Source organism: Diadema antillarum, unplaced genomic scaffold (assembly GCF_040938485.1).
Source record: "Diadema antillarum isolate AM-2024a unplaced genomic scaffold, OU_Dant_1.0 scf00000112, whole genome shotgun sequence".
NCBI classification, from domain to species: Eukaryota; Metazoa; Echinodermata; class Echinoidea; order Diadematoida; family Diadematidae; genus Diadema; species Diadema antillarum.
The window spans coordinates 2,858,967-2,873,896 of record NW_027271001.1 but is presented as its reverse complement, the minus strand read 5'-3'; the positions used below and the strand labels follow the sequence as shown (position 1 = coordinate 2,873,896).

Below are 14,930 nucleotides of genomic sequence, written 5' to 3'. Positions count from 1 at the left end.
ATAAGAGCTGACATAGAATATTCAACCTTACGCAAGTTACAGTGTGTATATGTGCAAGTGACTTTCAGCATACCCTTGACTGTATACGCCACATATTTAGCGAGTCTAAATTTTCGCGAATCGGGACTTCCTGATATTTTCGCGAGTGGTTAAATTCGCGATCATGGAGTGCTGTGCTAAACAGAAAAATTTATACATGTTTGTCACATTCATATCGGGATCAGAGTAATTTTTTTCATGTGCCTTTAATTTTGTGAAAAGCGCCTGACTTGCGAAATTCGGGAAAATAAAAACCTCGCAAAATATTCGGCGTATACAGTACCTTAAAGACCCAGTGGTCCGACTGAATCGATCTCCATTTGCTACCCATCAGGGTTCGAAAACCACAAATAGGGCCCATCAGTGAACATGCGCATCAAAGTGTACGCTCATTGGTAATATGATTGTGACTCCACTCACATTCTTGGTTGTATGTGTGCTTACTTAAGTTTAATCCACCCCATGTTTCTAATCTTGAAGATTGAAAAAGTTTTAAACTTTAAAGATTAGCTTGTACATTGTAGTTTAGCACCATGTAGACGCACTTGAAGGATAGCAATCTGAAAGATTAGGTGATGATCAGAACCACAAGACATCTCAGGGTTTACACTCTATTCACATGCCACAGGGGATTCCCACCCGTAGTTTAGTGTCATGTGGACTCAGTAATCAGTGAACTCGAAAGTTAGTGTGATGCCTCTGTGAACCCTATTCCCCTTCAGCTTCCATGTCAACCTCCCTTGTGTTGTACACTACTGTATCATCACACATTAACAGGTTTATTGCTGGTGCTGTGTGTACGTACTTCTTCCGGTTCTGTGGTTTAATCATCGGGTGGGGCTCTCACTGGAATCTTCACTCATTCTTGAATATTAGGTGTCATGTGGACACATGTTGTAGTTCAAAATCACAAGCTAATCGTAGAAGTTTATATGGTCTTCAAGTTAATCTCAAAGATAAGAAACGTCGTGTGAACCTAACTATTAGAAATCAATGATAAAGCTGTCGACACAATTTGTTACCATGATTTTCAAAAATATCCCAGTTAGGCTAGCCTTCCCACCCCATGGTATCCCCACGTTACGCAGGTCTTTAATGGGTTTCTTTCTTTATAAGACAGGGGAAGATTCCCTCATATAAGCAGCCAGCCAATGTAGTCTCAGAGATATGAGAAGTTGCAATAATTATGTCATCCTTCAACACTAGGCATTTTCACATCAGCCCGATGTTTTGAAGTAGTGCGCTATTTTCTGACTTGGGAAATTAACCCAAAAACGAAATAGCGTGCTATTTGATAATGTGAATACAAATTAGTGTGCTAATTGATCGAGAACATTTCTCAAGTCCAACTCGGGGAATTTTTCCGAAATAACAGGATAATTAATGCGAACTAGCGCGCTATTTGATAATGTTCGGGCTGATGTGAATAGGAAATGAAAGAGCGCGCTATTTGATAATGTTCGGGCTGATGTGAATAGGAAATGAAATAGCGCGCTAATTTGCGATCTTGGAAAATACCTCGAGCTTGGATATTTATCAGGCTGATGTGAAAATGCCTAATGAGAGGAAAGAATCATGCTATTTTGCATCACAAGACAAGATGGTATGCATAAATTTTAATGCACTAATTGCAATTCTCAAAGCATGTCAATATACTGACATACCTGTGCAATGTATACGGAATTTAGGAAAAATATACATATATGTATATTTTTGTTTGTACACTCGAGTATTCGCCCAATGCATACCTTTAGAATTTAGTGGGTATTTATCCTTGGTGATGAACAATATTAGTTATAGACCATGGTTGCCAAATGGGGTCAGAAAGACACAGATAGACAGAAAGTCAGACTAACAGAGAAAAGACAAAGGGGCAAATTTACAGACAGATAAGCACAAAAAAGTCCCAAAACAAAAAACAAAACAAAAAACAAAAACAATGGACATGAGATAGAATAAATAAGAGGGAAGGAATGCCACACTAGGAAACCACAGAAGCTAGCCTCTTTCCAAGGCTTTCCATGCTGTTGTTAGCACTTACATTCAGGAGCAAAGTGAGCCACAGCAGAGCCCTTTGAAGAAAGGCAGGGATGCCAAGTTCAAAAAAAAATTTATGAGTGAGATTTTCATGACTCGGCATCTTGGCATGCGAATGTGCGCGCGAGCGAGGGTGTGGGATGGGTTTTCCCCCCCCCTGTGGCCTCTCACGGTAGGGAGCTTTTTCAATTTTTAGCTCTTAATGGTGCGATCAGGTGCATACTTAAGTGACTATTTTTTACTTATTTTGAAAGACAAAAGGGAAATATACCTTCATTTGCAACTATCACTTTAATCTTTTGAGCTATGCTCATTATTACAGGCCCAAGTTGCAGACTTCGCCCGATGCGTGAGAAAAATGGGTGCCATGCGTGAGATCATGAGATGGCCCCTAAATGCTTGAGTCTCACGCAGAATGTGTGAGACTTGGTAGCGATCTGGAAAGGGCATTTTGAGGTCTGTAAATGCTGTTATTATTCATGAACTGGTAGAAAGCCTAATCTGCACTTCATCCCTGCTGAATAAAGAAAATAATTTGGTTAGTCACTTCCAACCCATAAAACTGCTAGATTCACCCAATGGCCGTCAATGCACAAAATGCATATAAATGCATGAGCTTCTTTGCACAGATATCCACTGATTGGCAGTGATTTTTACTGCCAAACGCTGGTATCAAGATCCTACAATTTAAAGGCATTAGTTAACAAATTTGGTTGGGCATCCAAAGGCCCTCTCACCTAAGGCTTGCCTCTTGCTGGTGACTCTATCTGCCTCTGAGGCGATGACCCTCAGTTCAGTTTTCTTGCAATCACAATTTATGGCGAGAGGGCCTTTGGTAGAGACTACACAGAGGCTTGAACAAGCACAGGGCTGATATCGGGGACAGGAAGTATAACATCCTAAAGCAGTTTGAGCAGGTTTCAATGGCTCCAACATCTGTTACCCTGGTGATAGTAGGTGAACTTCAGATTTTAAATGTTACCCTCACCTAAGTTCAGTCCTTATTCACTTATACCACAACTAAAACACCAAAGGCTGCATACTTACACACACACATACACACACACACACACACACACACACACATACACACGTACGTGCACACAAACATACGCATACATATTTTTTTCATATTCTTCACTCAAATTCTGTCTTAAGATACGGAGATCATATTCACAATGAAATAATTACGCGCACCCACATATACACACACAAACAAACAAACAACGATTATGTCATGCATTTCATTATCCAAAGACAAAGTGAATGCTGAGTGTCCGTCCATGTGAACACAATGACAGGAATTTTGCCCTTACAAACAGAACAAGATCAAACTCAAGGTAATAGAACAATGTTGTGGATCTCACCTTGACTAAAATTGCCATACCATTCATCTATCGATTAAAGTGAAAAACCACTCTACGTTCAGATCGGTTGGAGTCAAGGGGTCAAATCACAAAAATAACCAAATTACAGAAGTCTTTTGATCCTCAAATTACTGTAAAATCAGAAGGAAAAGCTTGGAAAAAAGTTATCACTGCAAAATCAGAAATTTTCATGTGCATGATACTTTCACAAATTGGAGCCGACGTCATTTTTCACAGCATAAAATTTTCACAAATTGCCACTGGCATTTTATGCATAAAAGTGTAAACAAGAACTTTTGTATCCATTTAATTTCTCAAATCTTGGCTCCCCACAAAATTCATGAAAATTTCATGCACATGAAAATTTCATGTTTTACTGTAATAACTTTTTCCTTTTTTATTCCAAAAAAAATGTTCAAAATTTGATATTGATCACAATAATATTCTATACAAACTTTAAGAGGTGATGATGTCACTGGCTCAAAAATCTCTGACTAACCTGCACAGAAATCTCCACTAGATATCTATCCCTGAAATCAAATAAAAGTGATTTAAATAAATTTAAATAAATTCGATCATTCGCATCAAAAGATGGTAGCATTTTACAAGGATGTGGTGCTTGTAAATCAAGGATTAAAAACATGACTTTTTTTTATAGTGCAAAGTGCAGAAAGAGAGCTGATGAAGGACAAACGGACCATGATGATATTACCTTCATTCTAAACGTAAAAGGGATAAGTTTTACCCCAATGTACCCACTGACCTTTAAACCAGCTTATGACTTGTGTATTTACCTGTTCTCTTTACTGTTTTCATGCATTACAGTTTGCTTGTGCATTTTGAGTATACCATGCACACTGGGAACACTTGTGCATGGGTTCAGCAAGTAAGCACAACATGTGAAATATGATTTCAGCAATTTTAGATTCAGTACATGAAAAACAGTGTAATAATACACAGTCTGAGGATAGAGAAAAGAGTTAAGTCCTCCCCGAAAAGAGAAGCTAAAGACACCTCCTCTCGAAGCTAACACAGTCAATCCAGGCACAAGAAAAGCCTAGGAAGTCATGGTACTATAACCTTGTACCTTTACACCGATGAACTTCTGTGCAACCAGAAACTGTGGTGTGCATGAAACTTTTGTGTATATCACAAGGAGCCAAGATTCATAACAGCAAAATGCATGCAAAAATTTAAAAAAATTCCTGTATTACTCGCAAATGTAGTATACTTGTGAATTTTTCATGGTCGGCTTCAAATTTGCAAAATTTTAATGCCGAAAATGTTTCTGGTATTACAGCATCCACTAGACTTGTAAAGTCAATGTTCACTGCTGAGGTGAGTTCATGCCTTCATGGGTATGAAATGCACTGTTCCTGTACTCAGATCAGTCAAGGCCCACATTACAATAAGTTGTGATTAACTGGAAGACAGCCTCAGTCTTAATTTAATAGATAACTGCATAATACCCAAACGTAGTGATCACTTGCATACACTTGAAGTGTGGGTCCTTGGCACTAAGCAAGGCACTTGAGGACTAACCAAGTATGTGATGTCATTTGTCTGCAGTGCTTAACTTTGACTCACTCCCTGATCATTAACATAATGTCCTTTGAAAAATACAGAAAGACAGACAGACAGGCAGACAGAGACTGACAGAGAGACAGGGGGAGGGAGAAATAACCAAATAAAAGAAACATACCAGCTTGACAGGCAAATGATGTGTTAGATATTCAAAATTACCAGCAGCTCAAAAGATTGATCAAACACAAAGAAAATCACTAGTGACAAATTTTAGGACTGTTTTAAAGTCTAGGTCTAAATTTTCAATGGTAGTTTGAATCAAATAAATGATTGCAACAACCTCTGTAAATTCTGGCCCTACAGTTTAAAACTCAACAGTTTTTATACAAGACTTTAATTCTTTGTGTGCCACATTCACATACCGGATTCAGTCCATGGCTTACCAACTTTGCATACTTTGCTCAAGCATACAACAGCCAACAACACTATCTATAACTCCCATTATGTGACAGTGCATTGAAAACATCTTAGCTTTGTCATGAAATATATATTATAGCAAAATGTGCAGTTTCGCCACAATTTTGCGGCACTGCATTTCTAGCATAAATGCTTCCATAAAATGTAATCAGACTGTTTTCCAAAAGCGCTCATGTGCTGCCTTCTCAGAATAAGGTAGCACACAGAGACTTTAAATCATTCAGCATGTGGAAGCATTCCTTCCTCTTCTTCTTCTTCTCCTTCCTCTTCTTCTTCTTCTCCTTCCTCTTCTTCTTCTTCTTCTTTCTTTGTCTTTTTCAACTTTTTCTCACCACCATCAGGAAACAGGAAGTGATCAAGGAAAGAGGACGGCAAGATAAGCTTCCTCTGCTCTGCTACCCCAATAGTACCACTACATAGAAAGCTGAACGTGGGACCAATGTGATGCTTTGGACATCAACCTCACTGGCACCTACCCAGTTTAGTCTGGCTCTCAAAATTTCTTATAATGAAGAATGTACCGTTTGAATGTCAGTGATATCAAATACAGGTTTCTGCTAGAGATTATGTATACATTTATGCCAGTAGGGGGTAAAAATCAATTAATCACTCAATCGCTGGTTTTCAGTGTTTGGATCAGGATAGCTCTGCCTCATCACTAAAACAAAAAATGAAGTTGAAACATATCAAAGAAATGTAAAGAAAATATAGAAAACAAATTGTGATCAAAATCATTTTAAATAAAAAATATTGCTGATTAAATTTAATGTAACAATCTACACATTCAGGAATTAATAATCATAAAATGACTTACACATCAATCATCTCTAACATAAGCACCTCCATTAAAATTTGAATGATTACAAATTAAATCAAAGACCAATTTTGATTAAATATGAATGAATAAAATTTCAATATCTGTGCTAACACTAACCCAGACAATAAATTACACGTACTTAAATAGATGAATCAAAAACAGCAGAGTTGAAGCTTCCAAAAGATCAATAGCCACATCGCAGAAATTAATATGTAAACATGAAATTCTCCCCTCTTACTACTCAATCCACTACATACAATGGTTGAAAAACCATGCATTGATTTTTTTTTAATCACACAGAAAAATTTCATAGCATGTCTTGTGCACTTTTTCAGATGGAATAAGTCTCTGTTTGGGCAATTATCTAGTAAAAAAAAATACAACTAGAGGAGTTATAAACAAAAACTGAATTCCCCTCCTACCATGAATTTCTGAAGTGTGTCTGAAAATGCATTTGCCATCAGCACAGAAAGGAAGATGGAGGATATGTACAGCTATACAGTATGTACGGTATGATCATGCAATGGCCAGAGCAAAGAAAAAAAATTTACACCCTAAATATTTGACAAATAAAAAATGAATTGCTCCACTTTCGAATTGAATTTCCAATTGTAGATTGTCTGTTTGGCATATGATATTTCTGTTGCCATGTTCTTGACAGTGTTATGCATGGGCATTCATCATGCAGTCATTTGAAAGATATTCTAATCATATCAGGAGAGGTCTGTGTCCTCTTAGCACTTGACAAATAATCAGTTCAAAGCCGCTTTATCAAAGTATAGGTTTAAATTCTTTGTATGGACATATTAATCAAGGTAGTATGGCTGACTGTGGTCATAATAACATGGAAGAGATAGAAACACATGACCACCCCTTCTAAACATACTCAAACAACAAAAGCAAACAAACACACAGAAAATTACACACACACACACATACAGCAGAAAACTATAACAAACAAACAAATGCCACATGTTTTTAAAGAAGTGAGTATCTGCCACTGGTGTATATAAAGAAACAGAGTCACTTCATGTCCCTCTGAGTCTCCAAAAAACAACACCAAATAAATAAATGAATAAATAGAATGACAGTGTGGTTGCATTCTGTGATGTCAAGTTACAGCTCTGGAGCAAGAGCAACAATAACAATAATGTCAATTATAAGTATACATCAATACAAGCAATAATAATGCTAATGATATTAATAATAACAATGATTATAATGATAATAGAAATAATAATGATAATAATAATAATAATAAGAATAATAATAATAATAATAATAATAATAATAATAATAATGATAATAATAATAATAATAATAATAATAATAATAATAAAAATAATAATAATAATAATAATTTGAATATGAATAAGAATATTGATGACATAAATGATAACAAAACAAGAAAACACTGACAACAGCAGCTTTAAGTGAAGCAAAGGGAAAAGCATATAAACTCACATGACTGACGACTGGCGGACTTGAGAAGGCAGGGTAAGGCTGTGGGTGTGACTGCTGAGGGGGGTACCTCTGCATCCCCGTGGGGCTGACGGGCGTCGGCCGGAAGTATTGATGCCAGCCAGGGGCTTGGCTGCCTGGTGGGGGCGAGGCCAGGTTGTGACTGGGCCACACCCCGTGGTGGTGGGCTTGAGGAGAGGTGGTGTTCCGCCTCACAACTTGGAAGGCAGGGCGTGGATGCTGCAAAGGGGGGCGCGGTCGAGGGAGAACAGGGAATGCGGACAGGTGGTAGACAGGGGAAATATAATGAGAAGGGAACATCACACACAAACAACATTACATGCAAGATGAGGGATTGAAAGCAATAGCAGCTCTTAACATTCACAATACATTTTTCCATCAGAAGATGGGCTATATAAGTTTGCTTTTTTTTTTTCCAACATGTATAGCCATTTGGACTTTCACATTTACATACCCTGGGTACATTCGTAATATATTTTACATAACAAGATTGGCTATCTTAATTTCAATTCAGTTTTTTTAGATCAGTGACATTTACTCCCAGCAAATATATGTATAGTACACACAATAATGCAATCAATGTGAATATGCTGGGGGGACCTGTCTAGCAGTAAAGAACTTGGGACAAGTGTGCCCTCATCATGAATTGATATGATACGCATTAATATACTTCATATACTTTCTTTGATAAAAGGATGTAGATATGTGAGCAGTTAGTTTTGTCTCTGATTATATCTGCATTTGATCACTCTGCTTTCATGACATTGTATTTGTATGCATTTATCAAAACATCCTAAAAAAACAGAGCATTCACCTAAACACTAAAATTTTAGTTTTATGAATATGACTTATTCATCCTTGGAGCAAAACATCATACCATCTTCAAGCTGAAAGAACACTAAAAATGTAATTGAAGTTGCACAAGTACTGTAAAATTTCTTACTAAAATGTTCAAGTTATTTGGGTACATTCTCAAATGCAATTGTATTGGATGAGGTAATGACAGTGATCTTCTCTACCACTTGACTTCATTTCAAAAAGAGGGAATTTTAGCAAAAGATTTGCATGTTGGTTGATGAAGCCTTGTGACACACTAATATCATCCCTTCTCCTGTGTTGCCTATCTGTTTGTAACCAATGTCAGTATTTCTGGAGAATGTATAGTTTTGATATTCTTTGACATTTTGTGCAATTGCATTTAAAGAGCATGGGGAGCAGCAAGTCCAAAGAAGACAGGCAATTTCATATGTGTGCAGTAGTCATTATTCTTTTTTTTTTCTGCATTTCTGCTTCAAACTCTGTTTTTGTGTATTTCTCTCAGCTGGTTTACAAAGCATCAAATATCATAAATTTGTGTCCACTGTTACATCTGTCATTACCACTCAATCACCTCAATTTCCTTTCTATTTCTAAACATCTTCCAAAAACTTATATATCATAAGGGAGAATACCCCCTTTTTTCTGTTTACCAATCTGTAATTACCAATCAGTCTGGCAACATATATCTGTTAACATATGAATAACTGTACTTATAGTATGTCTGCATAAATCATTATATACATGGATTAACATTTCTCTTTCAAACTCTCTCTCTCTCTCTCTCTCTCTCTCTCTCTCTCTCTCAATATATATATGTCTTTGTGTCCTTTACCACTTCCTTATTTCAGTTAAAAAGGCTAAAAATGATAATATCTGCATTTAAGAAAAAAAGAGATTAATAAGTAAAAAAAAAACCCATGAAATCTCCTATCATAACTTCATGGTATACAAACTTAGTAGAATCACTCAATGGAAAGAAATGTTTGAGGAATCCATAAAGTCCAGATACCAACAAAAAAATCAATTGTCATACATTTTTTAATCCATCAAAGTACAAAAGATATTTCTTTTTGTATGGGCCAAATTATCTGAATGACCTCAGATTGCCTGGAATGCTTTATTATTACTGCCACTTCATGGTAAGGCACAACAGATACAGGTTATATTATCATATAATAATGTGTGGTGACCACATTTAGCCAAGCATCTTTGCACACATAGACATTTATACCTATCTACAATCATTTCATCTGCAGGCAATCCTGAAGACTGTCTTTTTTCCTGTCTTTGGTGTCATTCAGGTCAATTACAATAAACATTACTTTGATATGGACATTGAACCTTAATTTATATTCATATGTTAGTTTTCACCTTTGTTCCTAATCACAACTATTTAAGTTAGAGATTCAATTCAATTCAATTCAAGTCATTTATTTCATTGTCATTCTTCTTCCAACAAAACATAACAGTTAACACAAAGTAAATTAGAAATTCTATCATAAGCATATATACATTACAAAGTATGAAAATAAACGATAGTAAATAAACTAATAAAGATAAATTATGTATGCATACCGGAAAATATAAAATCATGTTTAGAGGGGGAAAAGAGAACTGAGAGGCCAACTAAAAAGCGATGCTTGTAGATTGTGGACAACTCAATAATTTCTTAAGAACACAAAGTCTATAGATGCACATTAAGTATTTTGCCAGGGTTTCAGTCAGGGGTATTTCTACAAAGCAACAGGTATAAATGTAATCAGCAACTCACTGAAATGATTAGTGGGAAATTGCTAACTTTGATACTTGAAAAATGATAATATCATAGTTCTCAATAGTGATTTTCCCATGTTCATTACAATTTGTCTTTTTCCCTTGGTGTCGTTTTTTTTTTCTTACTATCACAGTCAACTTAAACATGAAGGGGCATTTCATCTTAACCACTGCCCCTGCCCTCCCCCCCCCCCCACCTTTTTAACCAAATATTGTATTGGATATAAATAATATACAGCAAGGAATGCACATAAAAATGCCCTCTAACTGCTAGTGCAGAATGGAGTAATACTGATCAAAGCTGTGGCACTCTAACAATAGATGGCGCTATCACATTTTAAATCAAAGGACAATGTTGATGCTCCCACAGGCCATGAGAAGAACCAGTACCACTGCACTATCAGTGGTTTGGGCATTGATTCTATTTCTTGACCAACATTTGAAGAGTTTTATTGCAAAATGAGCTCAGTGCCATTTTCAAACATTTCACAGTTAGTCCATTATCAGATAGAGCAAAATTAAACCTTTCCAGTAATGCCTCACTTGTGACATAACAAGGAATATTCTAGAAGTTATGATTAAACTATCCTGTATTTTCTTATTATTTTTGTTGTTTTTTAGCAGCTTTAATCACAAATATGTCAACTTTACAAGAATGGAGTTAGCTCAATTTGCGATAAAACTCATTTGTAAATTCATACACACACACGCAAACTTATATATACACATGTACACTTATGGCTTTACATGTATGTTAATCTATCCTATCTATGAGGTCACTTCTTGGGTTTTTTTGTTCTTTTTCCTGAGGGTAGCGTCTTCAGTGTATCGATATCACTTACCACAATCTTCCAGGAAAATCTGTCATTATGATTACCCTAGCCCCCTAAGATAACAAATTATACATTTGGTCAAGAGGGGGCATTGTGGGCGAAGCATCTTTTGTCTAAGGACATACACATAAGGCAAGATTTGAACTCGTGATCTACTATTTCTAAGTACAGAGACTTGACTACTATTCCACAACGATCCTCTAGAGTGTCTACAATGTTTGTTTACATCATCTGTAGATAGATGATATGCATTTGTAAAATTTACTTGAAATTTCCAACAGTATACATCTACTGATAACTCACATCAAACATAAACTGTCAACTGACTTGTGCATGTGCAAAATGAATGGATTTCAGTTTCTCTGAATATCAATTCTATTTCTGTTTTTTTGGAATATTTCTAGTTCATTTTAGGCCTCTGCCTGAAGCATGAGGGATTTTTTTTTCTCCATCAACTTTGAGTGTTCACTACTGTCATGGAATAATTACAGTACACACTGTCACATAATGCAGATATGAAATGACAGCTACTACTTCGTGTAAACACTTGTCAACATCTATACCTGCCCTTACAATACAGGCAAATATTTGATATGCAGAGATCGACAATGGTTTTGACAGTTGTTAACAGTTATGATTTCTGCCGAATGTCAATCAGGAATGTCACAAAAGGAAAATAGTTTTTTTGTGGTAACATCACAAAGGGCGGCACATAGATACAGTAAAATACTGTAAACCACAATTTTTTTGTGGCCTGAAATTTTCGTGAATTGGAGCCGACGGCCTTTTTCGCAGCATGAAATTTTCGCGCGTTGCCTCTAACATTCAATGTGTAAAGTGTAGACAAGAACTTTCACATGCATTTTGATTTCGCGAATCTTGGCTCTCGCCAATCTCACGAAATTTGCGAAATTAAAATACATGCGAACATTCGTTTAACAGCAGTCCCATTAGTCTGCACTGCACAACCTTAGTCCCACCTCATGCATATTGTGTGTGTATCTTGTTTTGAGCTACAACGGAGTGATTGCAACAATTTGACAGAGATCACACATGATTTTGAATGGTCAGGGAAATGCTTTTTGATCATCATAATATATAAAGTTATCTTCACCAGTAGACAAGTCAGACATAAATTTCTGTTCTTGAATCTATCCCAAGATCCATCACATACTAATCCCAGTTGAAGCATACAAACTGAGCTGCACTGAACTGCAAAGCAACAAATCTGACACAACTGATTCAATTCATCGGTCGAATAACTAGCTATGTTTTGGTAGGATAGAATACTTATTTCCCATTGGTTTTCACCATTATACTTCTCATTCTGCTTTTACATGAAGTTTTCCAACTTTGACTTGTGTGTTTTGTAGGTTGTGTGGCAGGAGGAAGCATGGCCTAATTTGTTGCATTTCACTGCAATTTGGTTTCTGCAACTCTTCCTCCCCCTGAATTTATAACCCAGATTCCCCCAACACAAATTGGTCAGAAATTGATCAGATTTCCACGTGTGACAAGACGACACAGGCATGGAGAAGCCACAACAAGCATACCCCCATGATACACCTCGACAGGTGCATTTCTACCCTGTATTGCAGCAAGGCCGGGGGAGGCACGTCCGGAAAAATTCTGACATAACTAGTCAAAATCTCACTTCTCTTTCAGAAAAAAAAAAGAATACAAATGTGACACTTACAACTGGTCACTAAAGGAAAACAAACAAAGTAACTGAAAGTGAACACAGATAGAAAATGCAGAATAATTCAAATTGCTTAATATCCTTGTGATTTCCAAAAATGTCTGGGGCATGAATACTTAGATATCATTCCTGTTATTACAATCAATTTTAGAATGATTGTTGTTGTTATTACCACGGTACCATCTTTACTACTATCTATTCTCATTAAGTCTCATTACTTAGTACATACACAAAAGTTGCATTTACTATTAAAATATATGTGATATTTACAAAATTGATTTCAAATTGCATTCTTTTAGGTATTCATATTCAAAAGTGTTTTTTTCCTTATATCCTTATTGATGGTTTTACAATTGATAGGGATATTAATAGTTATCAAATCTGGTTTTGTTATAATCTTAATGCATCATTATTTATATATAAATTTCCAAGAACTTCAATATAATTTACGGGGCCAAAACTTTGGGATACCTTATCTGTGATATTGAAACAAAGTTAACTATAAATATTTTTTCATAAAAACTTTAAATACCTTTCCTTTAAAAAGTATAAGTAATTCATAACTTGTTGTATATGTTATCAGTCAGTAATTTAGTATCTTTTATTAATGTAATTGTTCATGTTTATGGAATGTAGTTGTACTTGGAACCAGCCTTGACATATCAAGGGCCTTTGCTAGTCCCCTGCATCCACTGCATTTACTGGGTTAAAGTGTTTTGTTGGTTTGCTTGTCTTGTTTGTATGTAATTATACTTTGTGATTACAGTTACTCTGAAGAGATGTGACATAAATTTGAATCAAATTGAACTGATAAGAATAATTATCATTACCGCATATTTACTGCGGTTAATTTACCTATAATCATTAATACTATCATTAGCATCATTATCATTGTCATTTTATCAGTGATAGAGGCAACAATATCATCTTTATCGGCATTATCATACACATCACTTGGATCTTGAATATTATTATGGTGAATGATATCATCACCCCTACTGTAATAATGGCCACCACATCCCCCCCCCCTTTCAATAAGGCAGAAAATACATTATAGAATTACATTGATGTCAAATATATTTCAGAATTACACAATATGACTATTACCCTTATGGTTCATACTCCATAGCAATATCATTCAATCCTACATCCATAAGTAAAGAGCAAATCAAACACAAATCTGAAGTACAACCGAATATCCCGAGATGACATTACACTAGTAGATGAATAATGCTATTTCAAGTCAAAGTTCAGTGACTTTTCACCTTTGACCTAGAGGGATTTCCCCCAAACTTCAATCAGCCAATCTACAATTATGACTAGCACTGAAGCATACCTGGGCCATACACAAAGATAATCCACTGAAACACAAGATCTGAGACAGACAGATGGACAGACAGACAGCCTGAAAGGATGATACCTCTCACATCCTTGGGGGCAGAAAAATTAAAAATCCTTTACCAGAGATCTAGTTCAGATACTATTCATTACACAAAGACAGACAGAATACACACAAATCTTCTTTTTTTTTCTCTCAGGTTACCATGACAATTGATTATGATAGATATTGATCAATACCTACCTGAGGTTGAGGTGATCTGGCAGTGAAGGCGGTGGGACTAACTACTTGTGCTGGACTCCTCGTTTGTCGTACATACCCTACTTTATTTTGTGCCATCTGATGCTGGATAAAAGAAAGAAAGCAAGGAAAGACATGTTTAAGAATTTATTTTAAAGGGTTCTAGAATTCAGTTGTAACCTTCACCAGTCCTTGGTTGATATTGAAAATAGTACGAACAATCATTCCTCCCAGATGAACTGATTCCAAGGACCAAAAATAGGGGGTGTTAACCAGAAGAAGGTTTGCAGACTTGTTTCTACTTTTTAAGTAAATTTGAAATTGTGACATCATGTGTCTTTCCTGATACCAAGGTCCCTTCATGGAGCTACGTAGCTCCATGGTCCCTTCATCAGAATGAAATTTTAGTGGAATCTGTTTTAAAATGATGTGCAGTCTAAATCTGTGCAAACATTGATCAGTACTAAAAATTTATATTGAGACT

The 14,930-nt window shown here is 36.0% G+C and overlaps 1 protein-coding gene across 1 annotated transcript in view; it reads right to left on the bottom strand.

The window, feature by feature from the left end:
* Nucleotides 1-14,930, bottom strand: part of LOC139719624 (uncharacterized) — a 233,238-nt gene that overhangs the window by 123,179 nt on the left and 95,129 nt on the right. The window contains exons 3-4 of the mRNA XM_071631032.1: nt 14,450-14,551; nt 7,726-7,962 (exon numbers count right to left, since the gene is read on the bottom strand). Of these exons, the coding sequence (XP_071487133.1) occupies nt 7,726-7,962; nt 14,450-14,551 (339 nt within the window). The remainder of the gene's footprint in view (nt 1-7,725; nt 7,963-14,449; nt 14,552-14,930) is intronic.